The sequence below is a fragment of the Anoplolepis gracilipes genome, chromosome 1 (genome assembly GCF_047496725.1).
Source record: "Anoplolepis gracilipes chromosome 1, ASM4749672v1, whole genome shotgun sequence".
Lineage (NCBI taxonomy): Eukaryota > Metazoa > Arthropoda > Insecta > Hymenoptera > Formicidae > Anoplolepis > Anoplolepis gracilipes.
Genome location: NC_132970.1, coordinates 24,133,936 through 24,155,189, shown reverse-complemented (window position 1 = coordinate 24,155,189; position 21,254 = coordinate 24,133,936). Strand labels below are relative to the sequence as shown.

Genomic DNA, 21,254 nt, shown 5'->3' with positions numbered 1-21,254 from the left:
AGAGAGGCGGCGTGAAGAGTGGAATATATTTGGCACGTTGACAGTTCGGCGCACTTGTCGCTTTTCCTGCCAGAGAGCAAAACTGGTGACAGGGTGGCGGACACGGCTGGCGATTGACAGTGACGCGAAGCGACGTTGCGCGCTTAGCCAGCGCACGTGTAACCGTGTCTCAAGCGTGTAACGATGACGATCGTGCAGACACCGCCAATCAATCAGCTCATTACACCAATTCAATCGACGTCGGCCGACCCTGATGTCGGCCGGCCGCTCAATAATCGTCGCACTTGCCTCTTCTCTCTGACGGATTTCTCGCGATGCTTTTCGGGTTGAATCTGTCAATCAACGTGTGCCTGGCCTATAATATATATATACATATATATATATATATATATAATAATCAAGGATTACAAGGATTCGCGGAATTTTTTAAAGTATATGCGCCAGATATACAGGTACATATATATGTATACATAAATAATATTTATTTCTCAGTATATTTAGGTATGATTTATATGAATAAAAAAATTTATGTTGAATTTTGTCTAGTTATTACTATTCAACTATTATTTTAGTCTTAAGATATAAGACGTATATATGTGTACGTTCGCAAGCTGTTTGCAAAGAAATGTAAATATTGCAAGAAAGAGGAAGAGAATACGCGCGCGTAAGAAAGAAAGAGGAAAAGCCTATTGTATTACGCAATTTTATTCTGAAATTGTAGTAATCGGTGTCTAGTGATATTTCAAAAGTTGAACAAGAAAATATCACCGAGATTAATGGCACTCTTAGTCTTGAGATATAACCAATCAATTTGTGTTCCACGCCAACGCACATACGTCTAAATCTAATATTGTTTAAACATACTAGTGCGGTGTAGCAATAAATATCTATCACTCGCCTTCGGTAATTAATAACCCATGTTCGCATTCACACACAAAAGCAACCGTGCGCCGTACGGGTCAAAGAATGGTTCAAACGGGAGAATTTAACCAGAACACTCGTGTGATCTTCCGTACCTCGTATTCATTTCTTTTTTTTTTTTTTCCTCGCCATGACATACGCTGAAAATTATTACCGCCGTCCACGCTGTCCCTTCTACCCGACCCCGTCAACCCTGCCTCTCTCTCCTCCAATCTTCTTGCGTCCTGTCGGAGGCGATGCCGGCCTCCCGCGATACGGCACTGACGCCATCGTAGAGATGGGTGCCAGAGCTATCTAAGGGGTGATTTCTAATTTATGAGACTGGGGCGATGTGATGAACAGACGTCATAAAGCATGTCGCGCTCCGCGTCTGCAGCCTGCCATACGTCCTCCCCTCCTGCCTCCTGTTTCCTGCCTCCTGCCTCCTGCCTCCTGCCTCCTACCTCCTACCTCCTGCTACCAGCTACTCGTTCTCGACCATCCCTGTTATCGCCACGACTCCCGAGTTTACTCCTCTCACCCGTTTTCCTAGGCCCCTACAGCCCTCTTCCACCTTCGAAGCGAACACTCCGTCCAACCGACCGACACCCCCCAACCCGTGATTTGTGGCCTCTCGAATTCTCCTCGCGAGCTCTTCTCCTTCGCGAAACTTGAATTTCCTCTTTCTCCATTTCTCCATCCTCTTCCATCTGCCTTTCTCCGTCAACGTTTATGGTCGGATGTCCATCGACCATAGACGTCGCTCGGATTCACTCGAATCTTTTTTTCCAGGTGACCGAATAAATTCTTTTTTCATTGTAAATAGTAAGTACCATATATTCTCTTTTAGAGATAATCCTTTAATTATTGTGTAAACTCTAATATATTAAATATATTAAATATCTAATTATATATTTATTATAAATTTAGCTAAATTCTCTTTCAAAATAAATATAACAATCGAGAATTTGTCAACATTTATGATAAGAAAAAAAAGCATTTGACGCAAGATATTTTTTATCGTTGGAGAAGCTTCCATTTTTCAAAAATGGATCTTTTTCAGTAAAAGCGTCAGACGTCGCGACATATTTTCACCTTAATTTCTTGCTGACGCGCAAAACGGGATATATTTGTTGAATGACCTTAATACCCGCGTCTAGATATACCAATGTATCGTTACGAATGTCCATCACAATTGACCTGTGATCAATTGTTGCATCTTATGCATCAATGATTAACAAGAGCTCGCACGGACAATTCTCTTTATTTTGCACGCGCGGTATAACCATTTCTCTCCGTTTATAAGAAACTTCAATCGGATATTAAATCATCTCCATTTATAAGAAATTTCAACCGGATATTAAATCATCTGTCTATATGACATTGCGATTAAAAGAGCAACGGATAAAATTACAAATTTTTCAAAATTAAAAATATCAATATAATATGGTTGACACAAAATATTTATATAACAGATTAATGACACAGCAGTGAATGGTCATAAATGATATAAAGTAAAAGCGCAATAAATATACACTATTGAGTAATATACATATTTTAATAACATTATATTTTTACCTTTTAAAATTAGCGTAGAATATAAATAATTATGTAATAATAATGTCGCGTATATCATATGTATGCAATGTTATAATAAAATGCACATGTACTTTTTTTTTTGGTTATTGATTGTCTTGTCTTTTTAACACTTTACAATGAGGAATGGTATGTCTGAAAAAAATATAAATATAAATCTATAGTTGGTATAACTATAAGTTAATGTAGCTAAAGCCCTACATATACACCAACAAACGAGACTGTAAACAGTGTCCTATTATTGTGAAAGGTTGCATGAATTATTTCGCAAATAATCATTGCTGACTACCATTTAGACATACCGCCAATAATACTCGTTCTTGATTAACAACTAACGTGGGACCAATTTGGGAAAAATCGAAGCCAGACGCGGCAATAAGATATAACGGTTAGTAATAAAGTTCTATATAATTTTAGATTGGACCAAAGATAGTTTTATACATTGTACTATTTACTTATATTGAAAACAGTATTCTAATATTTACAAAAAATTAATTCAATGTTTACAAAATTGTCAGATTTAAACAATTTGTTTGAAAAATTGACAAGAATTTTAAGATGTGGAATATTTATATACTCCATATTTGAAACCTACTTTACGTTCAATCTGTAAGAAAAAAAAGACGCGTATCGATGGATATATCGAGGCGAGAAGAAGAAAGACAAAGAACAGAAGCGCGCGTCGAATGGTCGAATGACTTGGTTCAGTTCGTTCGAATCACAGTGCTGTACGCTGTACATGGCGCGACTTTTATGCTCGCGAAAATCTGCCGAGTAATCGACTCTAACATGGCCGTAACATCGTGCAAATTGTCGTGCTATACCGCGCGTCGATGCCGACCACTCGAGACGCGATGAAACGATCAGATCGGGCAGGTATCATCGAGGCAGGTAGTCCGCACTGGTGGTTCTGGAAAGAAATGCGGGAAGAGGGAGCGGGAGATCGAGGAGGACTGGAAGACGTTTCGAGGGTGGGAGAATGGTTTGAAACGTGCGGTTCACGGAACCTTTGTGAAAAATCGTGTTATAACCCTAATTTAATTTTATGGCCAGCATTACAGCGGATTGTGTTGTATATCGGGGCCTGGGCATAATGGCCGTATATGGCCGCGTATAATAATGGTGAAGAGAGAGCGAGAGGGTAGACGGGGACAGGGAATGTGCCAGCAGACAGTAGAGAAAGGAGAAAGAGAGAAACGGAGAAAAAGAGAGATGATGACGACGATGCGGGAGATATGGAAGAGAGCGGGTAAGGAAGGGGGAGATAGGGAAAGGGGGCTAATAATCAGTTGTAACGCGAACCGTCGTAAACCGCAAAACAACGAGAATCGAAAGAGGGTGTAGAAGAAGAGAGAAAAAGGAAATGCTGCTGGACAGCGACGGCGACGACGACGGCGACGGCGATGGCGACGGCGACGGCGGCAGCGGCAGCGGCAGCGGCAGCGGCAGCAGTAACGGAGAGAATAAGGGGATTTGTGTTTATATTTAAAGGGTTGGTGGAGGAGTAGTATTATTATCTCGAAAAAAATAAAAGAACGCGCGGGGTTTTTTTCGTCCGCATCTCTATCTTGGATCGTCTGCCCTTTCTTTCGATCCTTGTATCGACTCGCGGCTCGCGGTTCCTTCGATAGCCGTCAAACGTGACCACTTGGCGCCGCCAATCGTAAAGTTCTGCCCGCCAATCAAGCCGCAACTCATCCTGTTCCAATAGATCTGATCTTCCAGTAACGTATAAATTATAATTACACGGCTTGAGAGACAGTGAACTTTATAAAAGATACGCGTGTATTCTTTTTTTTTCATCGGCCTTTCTTTTTTCAACACTCGCAATAAACTATTTATTCCTCTTTCCATCTGTCTATTTTTCTCTTTCTTATTACATTTCTCAATTCTACATTTTCGCATTAAATATCTTTGCATACATCATTTTATTTATTTAAATTGCTATTAATAATTAAATATATATGTATATTTTCCTTGTACATCTCGTTCATTCGTATTATTGATATATTGACTTTTCGTATCAAAATAAAAATGTATCGTAAGAAAATAGCAATAAAAAAATATTTTAATCAGTTTTATAAAAATAGTAATTAAAATAAATGTAAAAGTGAAAGAAGTAAAATATCCACATTTATTACTCATATCGCGCACACAATTTTTTAAATCCACATTTTTCTACACATATAATATTAGTTTATATTTATATCATCACATCTTTCTATTTTTATTCCCAATATCCTCTTTACATTTTATTTTCTAAACTCACATATCGCAGCATTAATCTGTATTTTTCTAATTTAATTTCTTTTTATATATTCAAAAGAGAAAGAGATATCGAGTGGGGATATTTAAGACTAGAAACATATGTGTGTGCGTGCTTGAATCTTGAAAAAAAATATTTATGTGTATGCATAATATATATGTTATATACGTGTATATATATATATATATACAATGAATCCTTTATTTTTTTCCCCGTAATGCAATGCTAGAAGACTGTCTAATGCGTTATCGTAAACTCTCGATTTTTAGCATATCGATCGTGGCGATCATGAAAATGATCTATTAAATAAATAATACAATTTTTGCGGCTAAAAGAGAAATTTGTCAAAGTTCTTTATTACATATGTATATTTTATATTTTACCTAATCGATATCTTTTTGGATATCTTTTTATATAAAAAGAAATTTAAGGAGAAATTAATGTTGCGCTATATAGAATGGAGAATTTTTTTGTCTTAAATTCTTTTTTGAAATGTTATACCTTATGTTTGTATCTTGACTTTTTGCACAGTGCATATAATGATAGCATTGTTAAATTTTTTGTCGGTATTTAGTTTTTGGTAGTTTCAGCGCGGAGAATACGGAGAAAAAGATATGACTACCCACATTTTCAGAAAGTCTGACCTCTAAGCAGCGGTTTAAGAGCATCATCACGCTGGGATAAGGAAACCGCGCTGCGAAATTACTATAATATATCCCTCGTATCAGCGTCAAGACTAGAGAATCGCGTATATTTCGTTATTATTATTGATCGGCTCGGACCGATATTAAAGTGGTTGAGCGGCCACTCTCTCTATGTTTACGCCGGTTCGCCCGAAAAACCATAAAATTACTGATAATCGGCGTAAGCGGCCGCCATACGGCGGCGACGCACTTTTAACTTCTAGCGCTATATATATAATCACTCCTTCTCCTCTAATATTCTTCTGCAGCATATTTCTGTCTACGTGCCAACTTTTTATCTTTTTTTTTAACCTGTCAATCCTACACAAATCAAAGTATTGGATTGAAGGATTTATTTTTGTACTTGAATGAAAAATTAAAAGAAAATCTTGTTTAAAGATTCGAAATGTTCATTTTATGAATCAATTATCGATATCAACATGATATTAAATTTTGTTATTGAAGATACTTAAAAAAATCTCTGTAAAGAGGAAGATTTATAGATTTATATTTGCATTTCGATTCCTACTTTTATTTGAAGTATCTATCTTAATTTTTAACAAATGGATTTTTGTTCACAAAATAGTACAACAAGAATAGTATATATTTTTCTCTTATTTTTTCTCTAATGTCAAAAATTGAACTCGCCAAAAATATAGCAACTTTTATTTTGCAATCAATACAATTAATACAAACAAGCTATTATATATTTAATTTTTAAGTTTATCGAAAAAATTCGCTATTTCATCATACTTGTTCGAGTATGGAGCAATATTGCATCACGATCGGTGTGCATTGTATTATTAGAATATTTTTTGCTCGATCATAAAGGAATAGCTCAAGGAAAATAAAATAAGAGACAAGAGAAAAAAGAGACGAACGCATGGACGCTATGATAGAGAAACGAAGACGATACGTCGTGCGTGTACACGCGTTCTTCCATACGTATTCCCGTGAGCGAAAAAGACAGAGGGGTCAGGCCGGGTGTAGGCAGGAGTTCGACTTCGGCTGCCGGCCGCCGTAAAAATGTCAATTAAAGTGTTTTATTTGATCCTTCGTTAGAACGTTGAAATGGAATTTTGATTTATGACTATATCGCTCTGTCTCTCTCTCTCTCTCTCTCTCTCTCTCTCTCTCTCTCTCTCTCTCTTTTTTTCTCCCCTTCCATCCCTCCCTTCCCTATGCTCCGGTTTGCGTATATATGAGAGCGAAGGGTGCGTCCGCGCGCATACGCGTAAATAAAATAAATAGGAGGCTATAATTAGTCGGCGGATACCGGCCACTCCGTTGCGATCGGTATACACGACCGGTTTTGTGGGCTCGGTTAAGTTCGACAAACAAATTCCTCGACTCGTTTTACGCCGATCCTCAGAAAATTCGAACTGGCAAACGAGAACTTCGACATGCTTGATACTCGATCTGCGGAATCAAGAATTCAAATCCCACCGTTTGTATCCCATAGATTGTCGAGTCGTTCGTTTTCTTAGACGCAAAGGATACAAGATCTCTATGTAATAAAACTTCTAAACTAAGTACATTGTTCAAATGATTGAGAATCAATTTTAAAATATTAGATATATAAAAACTAATGATTATAAAAAACATTACTTACTTTTAAACCTTCAAAAATAGCTTATTTAAAATCACTTTACAATTCTTTTTAAATTTACGTATTTTATGTTTTGAATATGAAACAAATAGAAATTAAATTTGCTCGAAAATATCGTTTTCTTTTTTTATAGGATTGTATTTGAACGCAGTGATTTTATGCGCACACTATATACAGCCATAATTATGAGTACGTTGTTTCTTTTATAAGTATGTTTTATTTTATAAGTAATGCTAATGTTAATTATTAATTTTTGTTCAAATAAAATAATGATTTTATATACATATACATATATAAAATTACAGACTCAGCAGTAATCATTAATACTGAATAACAGAAATAATATAGTCAGATTTAATTATAAATAATTATATATCAGCTATTAACTCGTTAATTAAAAAAAAATTTCTAATTTTTTAAATATTATTGTTTCCATGAATTAAAAAATAAATTAATAATCATAATATACATATAATAATCAATTATAAAAGTATAATAAGCTTACTTACCGTTTGATGTGATGCCGCCGTTGCATATCACTATACTTTTGCATTTAGTTACCAAGAGATTCTTTCCATTTCTGATTGTTGCCTTTACTTCAAACGATGAGACAGTCTATCAATTTGTACATTGATGTATTTCACCAATTCACTAATCAGTAATTCACTTGTGTTCCTCCGTATCGTGTAATAATGCGACACATTATTTCGATGCCAGTTATAAACATCAAAGGACATATAATCGCGACTACGCAGATTAATCAATGTATTGATTGTGAGACAATTTCCCGCGATTCGAATCAGCACTCTCGATACACGAAATACACTTGTGACAGATAAAAAGACGTGAGAAACATACAAAAAAAGAATATAAGTCAGTCTCGTACGCACTAATAAATATGATTGTAACGGTTACAGAAAATTTAGAGAGATTGAGTAAATGCAAAGGGCAAACGCGTTGTCGAATATCTCTTCCAAGAAAAGGAGAGAACGCGTCTCTCCTAAGAAAAAAACCGTGCGCAAAGAACCCTTCGCGAGATAAATACATAAAATTAATTCGAGCGACGCTTTTGCGACCTCGCGATTAGTTTTCAACGAACTACAGAATTTTTTAAAAATCACCTTTTATAATAAGAAAATATTAAAGAATAATAAACATTTTATAATAAAAGAATATTAAGGAATAATGTTAAAGCAAAACATAAAATATAAAACGCGATGCACTTTACTAATTATATTTTAACCGCAAGGACGCAATATTATTATCATGTACAGCAACAACAAGATAGATTATTTCGACGTTTATAAATATGTTCAATAATGTGTTAATCGATCATTGTATTATATTTTCGATACATCAAAATTATAAACTGATTTGGTATTTTGTTCGGATGCGAAATTTACTTTCGATAAGTAACAAAAAGAAATAGGAAGAAATCTTGTAATTTATGAATATTGAAAAATGCTTTAATCACGATCGCACGAGTTAAGAATTATCGATTCAACGCTTCCGAAAGAGAGAGAGAGAGAGAGAGAGAGAGAGAGAGAGAGAGAGAGAGAGAGAGAGAGAGAGAGAGAGAGATAGATAGAGAGAGAGCGATACTTATTCGTAAAAGTCATGTTTGACAGATAAAAATACGCGAGAAGTACGAAATGCGACCGTAATTCATCTTCATACTTGGGCTTACGTGAAGAGACTGGCACGATTACGGAAAATTTAGGCTGGCTAAAGGTAAAAAGGAGAAACATGTCACTGAATGTCTCGATGTAAGCACACAAAAAAGGCTGGATATAACTTTGCAACATAAACAAAGAAAAAGAAAATAAATTATTTGAGCGACGCTTTTATTATAAAATTTCGATCGATTTTTCTGGCAAAGGACAATAATGAGAATTATTATTGAGAGCATAAAATATATGGAAAATTAGAGAAATTTTATTTAAACGCCAGGCGATTCAAAGCACTAATTATATTTCTCGTGCCCTACAATAATAGCGTGAAATTATTATTGTATATGGCGACACAAGTAGATTAATTCGACACTTATGTAAATACATAAAAATAACATATTCATCGATAATGATATATAATTGATATGTTAAAATTATAAGCTGCATCTCAATTCGGCATTTCGGATATTTGTTCACACGCGACATCCACTTTTGACAGATAAAAAAATAATCTTGTCGTTTACGAAAGATGCTTTACAAGTCACCGGTTAATAGAGGTATTTATTGTTTATTCTAATTGCCCGTTGTTTGATCGACACTTCTGATATTCATTTACACATAAAATATACTTGTGACAGATAAGGAAATGCGAGAAACACGAAGTGTATAATTCATCCGTATACTAGCGCTAACGCGAAGAGATTCACACGATTATGGAAAATGTAGCTTGGTTGGATAGTGGGGTGGAGAAACGTGTCGTCGAATATCTCTTCCAGGAAAAAGTGCGAGCACGTCTCCTTCAAGAAAAAAACCTTGCGCAAAAAAACCAGTAAATATTTCTTTTTAGAACACATCAAGATGTGATTTTGACATATATTGTCAAGTTCACGCTTCTCAGCAACTTTCGTGATAAAAAGTCGGCAATTGTTTACAAAAGTTATAAACAAAACAATGAAAACATATAAAGAAATTAACAGTTTTTATTACTCATTCATATACATTCGACGTGATACGTATGTACAAACATGAATTACATAGATTTCACACAGAACGTATAGACGAGGGAAGGGCTTCGTCACTTCCGCTTCAAAAAAATTAACCCAAACCTAATTTCGGTTTAAGAATCAAAAATAGGCTTACAATTAATTTTGACACAAAAAAAATTGTGAAAAGTTCTAACCTCCGTGATAATCGAGATAGATTGTATAAATAACCAAAACGGTACTAATGGTAAACAAGTAATAATTTTGTAAACTGTAAGTAAAAAATATTATTGCGACAATTTGCATATATGCAAGAAATATAATATTCATAATATTTTCATAAGATTCCAAAATTGTCACAATCCATAGTACGTACGACATTGTACGTACAACGAAATATGAAATTTTTATATATATTGTATTTAATGTATCGCTTTGTTCTTTTTATGGGTTTTTGTTCTTTTCATTTTTGAACGCTTGCTTATCCCGTTTTGCTGAAATCGTCATGTTTGATATATTATATCACGTCGTCACATGTCTAAACGGATTAGCTGTTGTATTCTACTGTATACTTTCATAGTAAATATAAACAAAGCGGCCAAGCTCCGCGATTGTTCCTTTTTCCCACACACGCGCACGTCTTTTTTATATGTATATATGTATGCACATATATATATCTATATATTTTCAATACAATTTCGTACTTATTATTAGTACTACGTGAAAATTAGGCCGAAATTCTTATGATAAATGTTATTACATGTATACCTTGATACGTTATTCACACGCAATCAATCTATAATACTATAAAAATAAATGAACATATATAGGTAGATAAATCAATTATCTAATGACTATTGTAACGCGTTTGTTAATAATTAAAATGATAAAAATTATAATAATTCGCATTCTATATTCGATATAGGTACTTTAATATCGCGTTTAGTAAAAATGAGCTATCAGATAAAAAATTTACATATTTTTGATTCGCGAATGAGTCGGAGTATAAAGTCGAAATCGCGAAACCGTACTACAGTGTTTCAACGGAATCGGAATCGGAACACATTTGGTTGTTTCCACGCCCGTCCGGTCTCGCCACGCGCAGTCATATTTGTGACACTTGTGATGTAGATTTAATCGATCGAATGGGAATAGCTATTAGTCCCGAATATCAAGAGTTCAGATTCACAAGTCAACATGTTTAATCGCGTCTTAACGCTCGTCGCATGTAGTGTCACATGTAGTGTCAGGTTGTGTTTACGATCGAATGTCGTGAGTGTCGAAGAAACGAAATTTATCGCTATCATTAATACTAAACGCTACAGTATGGTTGTGTTACGACGTGTACAATTACTCATCACATTTAAATTATGATTTGAGGTTAAGTGAGACTAAATATCGTTCGCGCGTAAATAAACATGTTTTTGGGAGTGTTGTAAAACGTGTCAGGAATGCCATGAAAATTATTGAAAATGTCAAAAAAAAAAAAAAAAAAAAAAAAAAAATGAAGCGATTGTCTTATTATGCGTGCATATATCGTATGGATAATAAGAATGTAAAACAGCTTTATCGAATTCTATATAAGACCATCCAACTTTGTAGGACTCTGAACTCCAGGTTTTACTAAGTAAATATTCATAAAATTATCGAAACGTTAAGTTGCTAAAAATTAATATTGTGTGCAAGCAAGCGTGTAGCGTGTAATACCGTATAATTATGCGCAAATACAATATAGTATATGTATAGTATATTGTATATTATGTTGACGTATATATCGCGCGACGTAAATATTTTCTCTTCTGAAAAATTATTAGTTTCATCAAGTTCATTCTTACAATCATAGTTTAAGCTATAAGTATTGTTAAACATATTGGTAAAATGCTAAATATCAATACAAGGACCCTTTTTCTGGTCGTTTCTAAATTTATATATTTTATATATAATATTTTGGAATGTAAAAATTGAATCTGTCTTCCAAAAAATGTTATTCTTTCTCTATATTTATTTCAGAATCTTTTAATTGTAATTTTAATTAATATGTATGTGTATTTTAATTATACATATATGTATATATTGACATAACAAATAAATATGTAAATAAGGATCCATACACAGAGAAAATTTTATACTATATTAAAAATTACTATGTAATAACTGTAGGTGATTAGGAATCATTTTAAAATAAAGTGCTAAAACTATAAAAATTACGTCAATTTACGCAATTTTTACAGTTTTACGTAGCACTTTAACTTATTGTTAGAATGATTCCTAATGCTCCACAGTTACTATATACCATAGTAATTTTTAATATAAAATTTTCTCCGTGTATATTATAAAAAAATGGATATAAAATACAAATCTTATATTTTTTAGTGAATTATATATATTATACATATATTATTATACATATAATTATATTTATGAAATTATATTTTAAGCGGAGAAAAAATAAAATTTGATTATATTTATATAAATTTTGCTTTATTGTTAATTATTTAATATTTTTTAATTTTTTAAATATTAAATAATTTTAATACTTGATAATTTTAATAATTAAATAATATGAAATAATTTTGCAATTATAACAGTCCGAATGGCTGACATGTAAATTTTTTTTGTAAATTTTTATAAAATTTATATCTAAAATAACTTAAGAAATATTGACATGTATTAGATATATAGCTATTAGATATTTATCTATTAGAAGTATCGTTAAAAAAAGATATTGTCAATAATGAACGACACAAAGTAATTGACGAAAATTGATCGCAAGGGATGACCATGTGCAAAATCGATTTTCTTGTGTAAATTTCATACTATAGCGAAGCCTTTCTGTAGCATTCTTGCACGCGTCCATCGCGATATCGTTCGTCGATCGATTTATTATCGCGTGAAACGACACGCATTCGAAAGGGCTGAGAACGGCGAAATACATAAAATAACACGTGCGATCGTTGCGCGACGCGACGCGATGCGATGCGACGCGATGCGACGCGACGCGACGCGACGCGAATGACCGAGTTAAGTGAAGAAGAGTCGCACCAGCCGTCCCACCAGTCGGCGTCCAAATGTTATTGTTTATTGTGGCCGAACGACAGCTTGATTTATCAGGTGAGTCGGTCATATCCATGTGTGAAATAGTGGCATAATCCCGTTGATTTGTGGCGACCATTGTTCGCATCGGCACTCTGCTGAAACTTTTTTTTGTCTTTCTCGCTTTATTTCAGGTTATTGTCTCTTTTTTTTTCTTTCTCTCTCTCTCTCTCTCTCTTTCTTTCTCTCGTGTCGTCCCGACAATTTCCGTTTTTTGCATATCGTTTATGAGACGCGTTTAAAGGTCGCATTAAATTGAATGCAATTAAATTTTAACCGTACTAAATAAGATTTTTCTCTGCCAAATATATATGTATATACAATATATAAAGAGAGAGAGAGAGAGAGAATGTGTGTGTGTGTGTTTTGTGAAAATTTAGAGTTGAACTAAAATTAATATTATTTTATAGGTTTTTTTAAATCGTTTACATGAAAAATATATTTTATTTATTTTTTAATCTGTAACATAAAATATATAAGTAAAATATAAAATATTCAAATAATGAAACTCTGCCCCCCCCCCCCTCTCTCTTTCTCTTTCTCTTTCTATCCTAAGACATTTAATATATTTGATTATAAATTTTCATATAAATATATTAGGTATATAATTGTCACGTTATATCAAATCATTGCTAAATATTATTTTGACATATAATATTTGAGAAATTTTTCTTTGAAATTCAAAATGTCAGTGCTATTATGAAAACAATTTTGTTCATTTTTTTAAATTAGTGTAATTGATTACAAGCTTCTTATTCTAAAATTATGCGTTGTTCGAATAAATAATTTTCTAGAGATCATTTTTACAAATAATAATACTTTTACAGAGACAAAATTACATTTATCTAACTTTTTTCAATAAATTTGTCATTGCTTATGTAAATTAAGAAAAATTATTATAAATTTTCTTCGAATTAAATTGAATATAAATATATCTTGTATAAATATCTCGCAGTATATTTGACAAATTTAAATATTTAAAAATACAAATATTAGAGAAGAATGTTAATTAACCATGTTATTCGAATCGTCAATTTTTTCCAATAATTCTTTTCTTCAATTTTTTATTGATACAACCAATTTTACATCATTCCGTTTCGATTATTCATTGAATAAAGATATAATCAATTTATAAAAACGACAGATTGGCAGCGCGGTGTAAAGTACAGAATAAAAGGATTATGCGTGACGTGGAGTATGATTCCGTTGTTTTACAGTGCTAAACGTAAGAATGTTTTCTTACTGATAGACACTTTCTATTTTCGCGTCAGACATTTTCCTTCGATTTCTTTTTGCCAGCATTTTCCACGGCCGAGTGTTGCTTAATTTTCCAATTGGCGTTCACGTACTGATAAATTGTCGAGATAACATGATAATGATAGAGTGACAGTACGAATAAAAGGAAATAAGCCATAATTTCTCGATGATAGATGTCAGACATTATCATCGTGGAATCTCTTCCGAGAGTTCTCTTCGATAAATGCGTAGGTCGTGTACATTCGGGTGCGTTCCCGCGAAGCGTTTATGATGCATGTCGAAATCGATTCGCAATTAAAAAGTCTCTCGCTAGCTGTCGCGCGCTTTCAATCGTCGTTTTTTACCGTGATAGTTTTCTTTGTGTGCCCTTTTTTTCTTTTTGCATATAGAGGAATGCGACTGGCAGGCGGAAAATAATATGCGAGAAAGATCGCCTGCGATTAACGCTTTCACGGCCGAGGAAGTCGGGAAGTTTTATAAAGATAACGTGTCCGGTTTCACGATGACGCGAGGGGGAGTCAATAAACGCGGCAAATGTAGGCGTAGCATCAAACAATTTATTACATGAAAGATATATAATCATCGCGTATTTATCACTGTATATTGAACCACTCTACGCATACTTTCTTTCTACGATTCTTTTTACGAGGCTGAAAACGTTAAATCTCACATATAAATATATATGTGTGAAAAAGCTTTGGTATCTAATAACATTTTTCCATCAAATCGTTAGCGAGCTGTACCGATTTGTGAAAATATATAAAAAGTATTCATTTGTTTTCCACAAATGTTAAATTTTATGTCTCACTCAGTCTCTTATAAAATGTAAAGAAATGTGTTGAATACTTTTCAATAAAAATTTTTAAAATCGCATAAAAAAATTTGGAGGTGAAATACAATATAATTGCTGTTCTAAACAATAACCAATATATTAATTAAATTCAGTCCAAACGTCGAGTAACACACACATACACACACACACACACACACACACACACACACACACACATACACACACATACAGACTATTCTTGTCGGATCTCTCGAACTCTTTTTCCTCTCCCTCTTGGTAGATATCTTGTTCTCTCGTAAGTAAGTAGCCGCGTGGTCATCAATAAGCCGACCTACTATATGCCTCTTACGCAGACGAGTATTATGGCGCGAAACGACGGGCGGTCCCTTCCGTTTGACGAGAGCCATTCATCCTCATCCACCTACGTTGATACCCACACATCCGGACGGCGGTAACACGCACGCGCGCACGCGTGTTCTTCCATTGTGCATCCATCTATCACATGTCAGAAGTAACGCGGCTTAGGTGGGTCGATCGAGGCCGAAGGTAGAGGCCCTGTATATATCCTCGAAGCGAAGTCGCACTGGCAAACTCGTCGATCAGACCTGTCGCTAAATGCGCGGAGAAACACTCGCGAATAAGCAAATGCGAGTAAACAACGGTGGATTTATGACAGCTGCCGAAGTACGATTTCGCGATTAGATTGGTCTTTTGACAACTTTTATCACATCGAAAGGCTATTTATTATTTTTATTTAAAACAGAAATATTTTTTAAATCGAAATGATTGAGAAAATCTGATGTCAAAAAGTTCAAGGAAATAATTGCTTAATATCAATTTGTAATCTAATTAAATATGCACGTAATCAAATGTTATTACTATTACTGTTGGAATTTGAATGAAAGTTTGAAACTTAATATAATTTTACTGTAACAATATATGTATATAAATTGTGCAAAATAGATAAGCCTACATAAATATTTTATAATATAAAATGTCGTTAATAAATTTTTCAAAAAGAAAACTCTGATAATTAGAAAATGATGTGATTCGATATGCAATTAATAAGAATTTTATTCATTGATCATTCTACGTCTAATCGTTCCTACGAGGATAACAAACAGCGTAGCATTGCGCAGCGTTAACGAGATCGCTTATTCGACCTTAGCTCCCGGCGTTGTCCCTGACGCGGAAGGGCCTCTAGTGGCAGGAAGCTCAGGGCCCTTTGGCGATGACCTGCCAACGGCTCGCGCATTAGCTCGACAGATAGCGGTGCCTAATCGGGCCTCATAAATTACCAAATTAATATCCCGCGTTGCCGACGCCAGGCTATCCGTCAGGTGTCAGCCACGGTGCAGATAGCAGTCGCCTCCACCTACTGCTCTCCGTCTCTCTGTACCATACTCTAACGTCATCTTCCGCGCTTGTTACTGACGGACGGACATTCTCTTAACGAACGCTCGCGTGAAGAACGACGTGACGACATCGCGAGAAGTGTGAAAATATTCTCTATCAATCATGGAATTTTATATATATAAAATTATTGATCGTAATTATATGTACGTGTATATATAGAATTGTATACGATCTTTTGCATAAAATCGCGCTAAAATATGAAATACCTCGATAAATGTAAATATTGTATTTGAGGAAAACTCAAAACTCTATATTAATTACATCGAAATTTAAAAAATGGGAGACTAACTCAGTTCATAGAAATCAGTATTGACTTGAAATGAATGGGAGAGTAACTCTATGCCGAAATGTGAAAGCTTAAAGCTTTCTATCAATCTTGAGTTGCCGACGACAGGCGATCCGTTCAAAATCAACAACACACTAAAATAGCCATTTCCATCTCTATTGCTTTCTGTACCATGCACCAACGTCATCTTTCGTCTCTGCCGATGACGTTTTAAAGTTCTTCGAGTGAGCGTTCTGCTAGACGTATATTGTGGCACCGAAATGTGAAATAAAAGCTCGGTCAAAGTTTGGAAATAAAAAAATTGCTGCCTCTAATCCTTTTCATCGCGCTCCGACGTGCGAATGATGACGGACAAATTACTCTTTCATTAATGACTTTGTCTAACACTCGATACGGCAAGCGGCATTAACAAAAGGCACTTAAAGGTGCCCGTCAATCTCGAGTTCCGAACATCCATCAACCTTCAGACACACGCTGCAAAAGCGGTTTTAGAACATATCAGTTGCTGCCTCTTCCTATACACGCGTTCTTTTCAATATTTTCAAACTTTTTCACGAACAAAATCAATATACTTATATGCAACAATATATCCAATTATAATTTCAAACATGTTCAAATTAATAATTTAATTTTAAGTTTTGAAAAATTATAAATTGAATTACAAATTAATCTAATTATAATTATAATTATAAAAATGATAAATTTAACTGTAAATATGTTTAATTATAAATTAATTACGATATCTGTATTTCTACATTTGACTTTTGTGATTAATATCAAATATAATAATATTTTTTGCGTACATTTACGTGGTATTTAAAAGTTATGTTTAAATCTTATGTATATGAAAATATGAAGAGAAAATATGATAAAAATAATATTTTTTAAATTTCTTTGTTAGAAAACAGGAATTGAATTCCTAGTGATAGTGATTGCTTAAGCTATGGTTTTTGCTATGTATCTATATGTATCTTATTCAGCCAACAAAAGGCACTTAAAACATTCCGTGTCAATCTTGAGTTACGATTGATAGAAAAAGCATCTTTGGTAGGAAACACATTCACGTATATACATATGTGAACAGAACGCGAAAGGACCACCCAGTGTGTCCCAGTGTTATACACAAACTAACAGAGTAGGTATGCGAGTGAGAATACGTCGTCTCGTCAGCTCGTGTCCATTTCTCCCGTTCGTCCTCTTCGTCTTGTCATTCGTTTCGTTGGAGTCGCCCACGCGTAACGCATAAACGCATAGAGAGAAGTGCAATAGTAAGGTGAACGCATATCTGCGGTTCATTATATCGCATTTCGAGATATTTGTAGATATACAATAGATAAAAATCCTAAGATAAATTTCTAATGCATTTGTAATGTATTGAATCTAATACTAAAATCGAGATGATCAATTTATTTTTTTTACTGTGCACATAAATTTAAAGATACATTATGAATAATACAAACATACCTTTCAATTCTGTTATATACGATTTTACATAAAGCGCGTATTTGAATTAATTGCATCATAATTGCAATATGTTTTGCTGTATTAACAACATTTTCCCGTATCATTCATCATTGAAAACTGTTAGTCACGATAATGACAGTATAAATCGATGGTAATAAATTTTACATATCCCGGATATTCGAAAGACACAGGCTTATATTAAATTGCTAGTATTGCTACGCCATTTTAAATTACTCACATTCTTGTATATTTGTATTCATTTCTATATTCTTATATATTGCTATAAAATATTTAATACAAGTATCTTATTGTTAGAGTATGTGATTATAGTGATTATTATTATCCAATTCATATTTTTAATACGACTGTTAATTTTGTAATTGATCATTGAGTGATCATCAATTTTGTACCGCGACTATCGAAACTAGTTTTACAAAGATTATAATTATTCGAAACAATATTGATTAATTATTAATTATTTTTATTTTGTAAATTCAAATTGCATCTCGTCTTTATTCCAAATTAATTTTAATAATTACTTTATAATACACTTTTTGATATTGTTTACGATAATACGATCTCATATGAGATTTATAAAAAAATCAGATAAAAATGTATACAATATATATATATATATATATTTTTTTTTTTCTTATTATAATTATATTTAAAATCTATATATAAATTACATATAGTTTTGAAATTTTTATATCAAATTTTTTATTTCGCTGGGATTATACTGATAAAAAAGAAACTAGGACGAAGAGACGGCAAGATAAGGAGAAATATAAAGTTGATGATAATCGAAGGGAATGGAGACGGGAGAAGAGATGCGCCGCGAAAGAGGGGGCAAGAACCGCTTACGAATTACGCGATGAGTTAGCCAGCTACACAAACCGGCTCCGGGCTACCTCCTCTATGCGACACGGCTGCCAATTAGCGGACTGACATCGACCTGACTGACCACCGTGCACTGCCGGACCGGTCGTTTCTTCGGCTCCCTCTTGGATGCTTCATGTCCTCCCACCACGTTTTCCATCTCTTTCTTCTGCTCTTCCTCCTCCTTTTTCTTACTCTTTCTGTTTTATCATTGACGCCGGGTATGTCCTTTTTAACCGTTTTGAGATCTTTTTCATAATTTTTCTACCTTCACGCTATTTTTCACTACCGCGTTGACGTGCGTATGATCGTCAAGGTGTACGGTCGAGGTCTTTTATATGCATGTCACAAAACGTGCGCGGCCTCGAAATGCGCGGTCCGATTCGGATCTGGACTTTCGGCCGCTTGTTCCGCAGTCCACGTACCTAGACAATGGATATGTGTGTGTTCTAAATAAACCTAAATGTGTCAACTGTTAGAATAATGTGTGTGCCTACAACATATATGGGCCGTCTTTTTTACCGGTGATATTTTTACGTTCGCCATAGCGCACAAATGGTAATAATCTTAACTTGTGTGAGTTCGTGTTACCAGATGATAAAATATATCTAGGAATATTATTATTCTTTCATTTTTTTTTAATTCATCAGTGCGTATTTTTTTTTCATTGTCAGAAAATATATATATTACAAAATTTGTGACACCCTATTGTATAATATTGTAAAACTTGTAACGCTCAATTTACACTCGATTTTTATACTTTTTGAATACCTACTCTTATTTGATTCTCGAATATTACACACACACACGCGCGCGCGCGCACATGCACATACGTTAAAGCCAATTAGTACAATCTAAAGTTGTAACATAAAGTACTTAAATTTTAGAAATTTAGAATAAAGTATTCCATATCTTTGAATATTTTCTTTTAAATGTGTGTAGGATGCAAATTTCGGGTTGTTTGCTTGAATAAATTACAATGCGCGGTAAAGCCCTGTACGAAAAACATTCAATTAAAAGTTATCCTTCCGTTTACTCCTGAATCAATGAGAAATCTGATTGGTCACATCGAATAATGAGCATCGTACGTAATTATCAACCGCATTCGCCACGCATTGCGATGCTTGAAAATATAATAAAAAGCGATCGCGCGTAATAAATTGTTTCCGGCGCGCGGCATAAGCCCCTGGCTAAGATTCAGGATATCGGTACACGACGATCGGGACCGGACAAGTTTTCTTGGCGAAAGCGCGACATCTTGGCCGATAAAAATGTTAATCGAGAAGATACAATCGACTGTACATTCGTCCAATCAATTCGATCCACTTCTCTCTGAGCAGGAGTCACTTTATGAATATTAACGACCTCCGGTTTTGCGAGGGTTCACGGTGCCTACTCTCGCGATAATTGTTTCCTCGTTCATTATGTCGCACGTGAGGTATTTACGCGATTCGCGACCGTGTCTTTACAACCCGAATAAAAAGAGATGGTGCACAATGGATATAAATAAGCTTAATTCGCGCGAGAGTCCATTAGCATCTTGACGCTATTCGCGCCAGCTCACGCGCTGCGCCTATCGGCAACAGGAACGGCATCTTGCGCGACGCGGTATATAAGTAATTGATCGTTACATATGTAATTTACAATGCGCGATATCGCGCGAATATACATATACGCTACTCACAAGGAAAGGGGTTGGCAGTGTCTCCGATTTTAATGAGCTTTGAATATGTTGCAGTCTAAGTCAAAATAGGAGACACGTATTTTTTTATATGTCCTCTTACGGCCGTTAAGGAGGTGAAACACCTTCTTGAAAAAAAAATCGGTTTTTATATTTCTGAGCGAATATCGTCAAAATAATAACAGATATAAAAAAAAAGTTTCGAATAAAAGTTTTATGGTTTTTAATGTACTTTAAAACTTGCATAATCAGATTTTTCAAAAATTGAAGGGGGAAGGGGGGATTTCGAAAAATGTGACATTTTCGAAAAATCTGATTGATGCCGTTTTAAAGTACATTGAAGACCATAAAACTTTTATTGGAAACTTTTTTTTTTTATATCTCTTACCGTTTCGACGGTATTCGCTCAGAAATATAAAAACCGATTTTTTTCAAGAGGGTGTTTCGCCCCCTTAACGGCCGTAAGAGCACGTATAAAAAAATACGTGTCTCCTATTTTGACCTAGACTACAATATATTCAAAGCTTATTAAAATCGGAGGGGGACCCTTCCAATCCTTTGCTCGTCAGTTTAAATCGTCGGATCGATGCGATGCAGTTTTCGACGAGCGCGGCATACATCGCTACCGATCGCTACGATCGGTAGCGATGCCGTGACAATAATTATTACGTATAACAG

The 21,254-nt window shown here is 34.4% G+C and overlaps 2 protein-coding genes across 8 annotated transcripts in view; one reads left to right on the top strand and one right to left on the bottom strand.

Moving 5' to 3' along the window:
* Window positions 1–21,254, bottom strand: part of LOC140670888 (uncharacterized) — a 376,593-nt gene that overhangs the window by 70,802 nt on the left and 284,537 nt on the right. The window contains exon 1 of one of the 3 annotated variants that reach the window (XM_072901742.1): window positions 7,564–8,553. The exons of the other annotated variants lie outside the window; for them this stretch is intronic. The gene's annotated coding sequence lies outside the window, so the exon portion shown is untranslated. Of the gene's footprint in view, window positions 1–7,563; window positions 8,554–21,254 lie in introns of those variants that run through there. 3 annotated transcript variants of the gene reach the window in all.
* Tio (zinc finger domain-containing protein tiptop) overlaps window positions 1–21,254 on the top strand; it is a 151,002-nt gene that overhangs the window by 18,863 nt on the left and 110,885 nt on the right. For 2 of the 5 annotated variants that reach the window (XM_072901676.1, XM_072901667.1), the window contains exon 1: window positions 12,350–12,818. The exons of the other annotated variants lie outside the window; for them this stretch is intronic. In XM_072901676.1, the coding sequence (XP_072757777.1) occupies window positions 12,776–12,818 (43 nt within the window). In that variant the 5' untranslated portion in view covers window positions 12,350–12,775. Of the gene's footprint in view, window positions 1–12,349; window positions 12,819–21,254 lie in introns of those variants that run through there. 5 annotated transcript variants of the gene reach the window in all.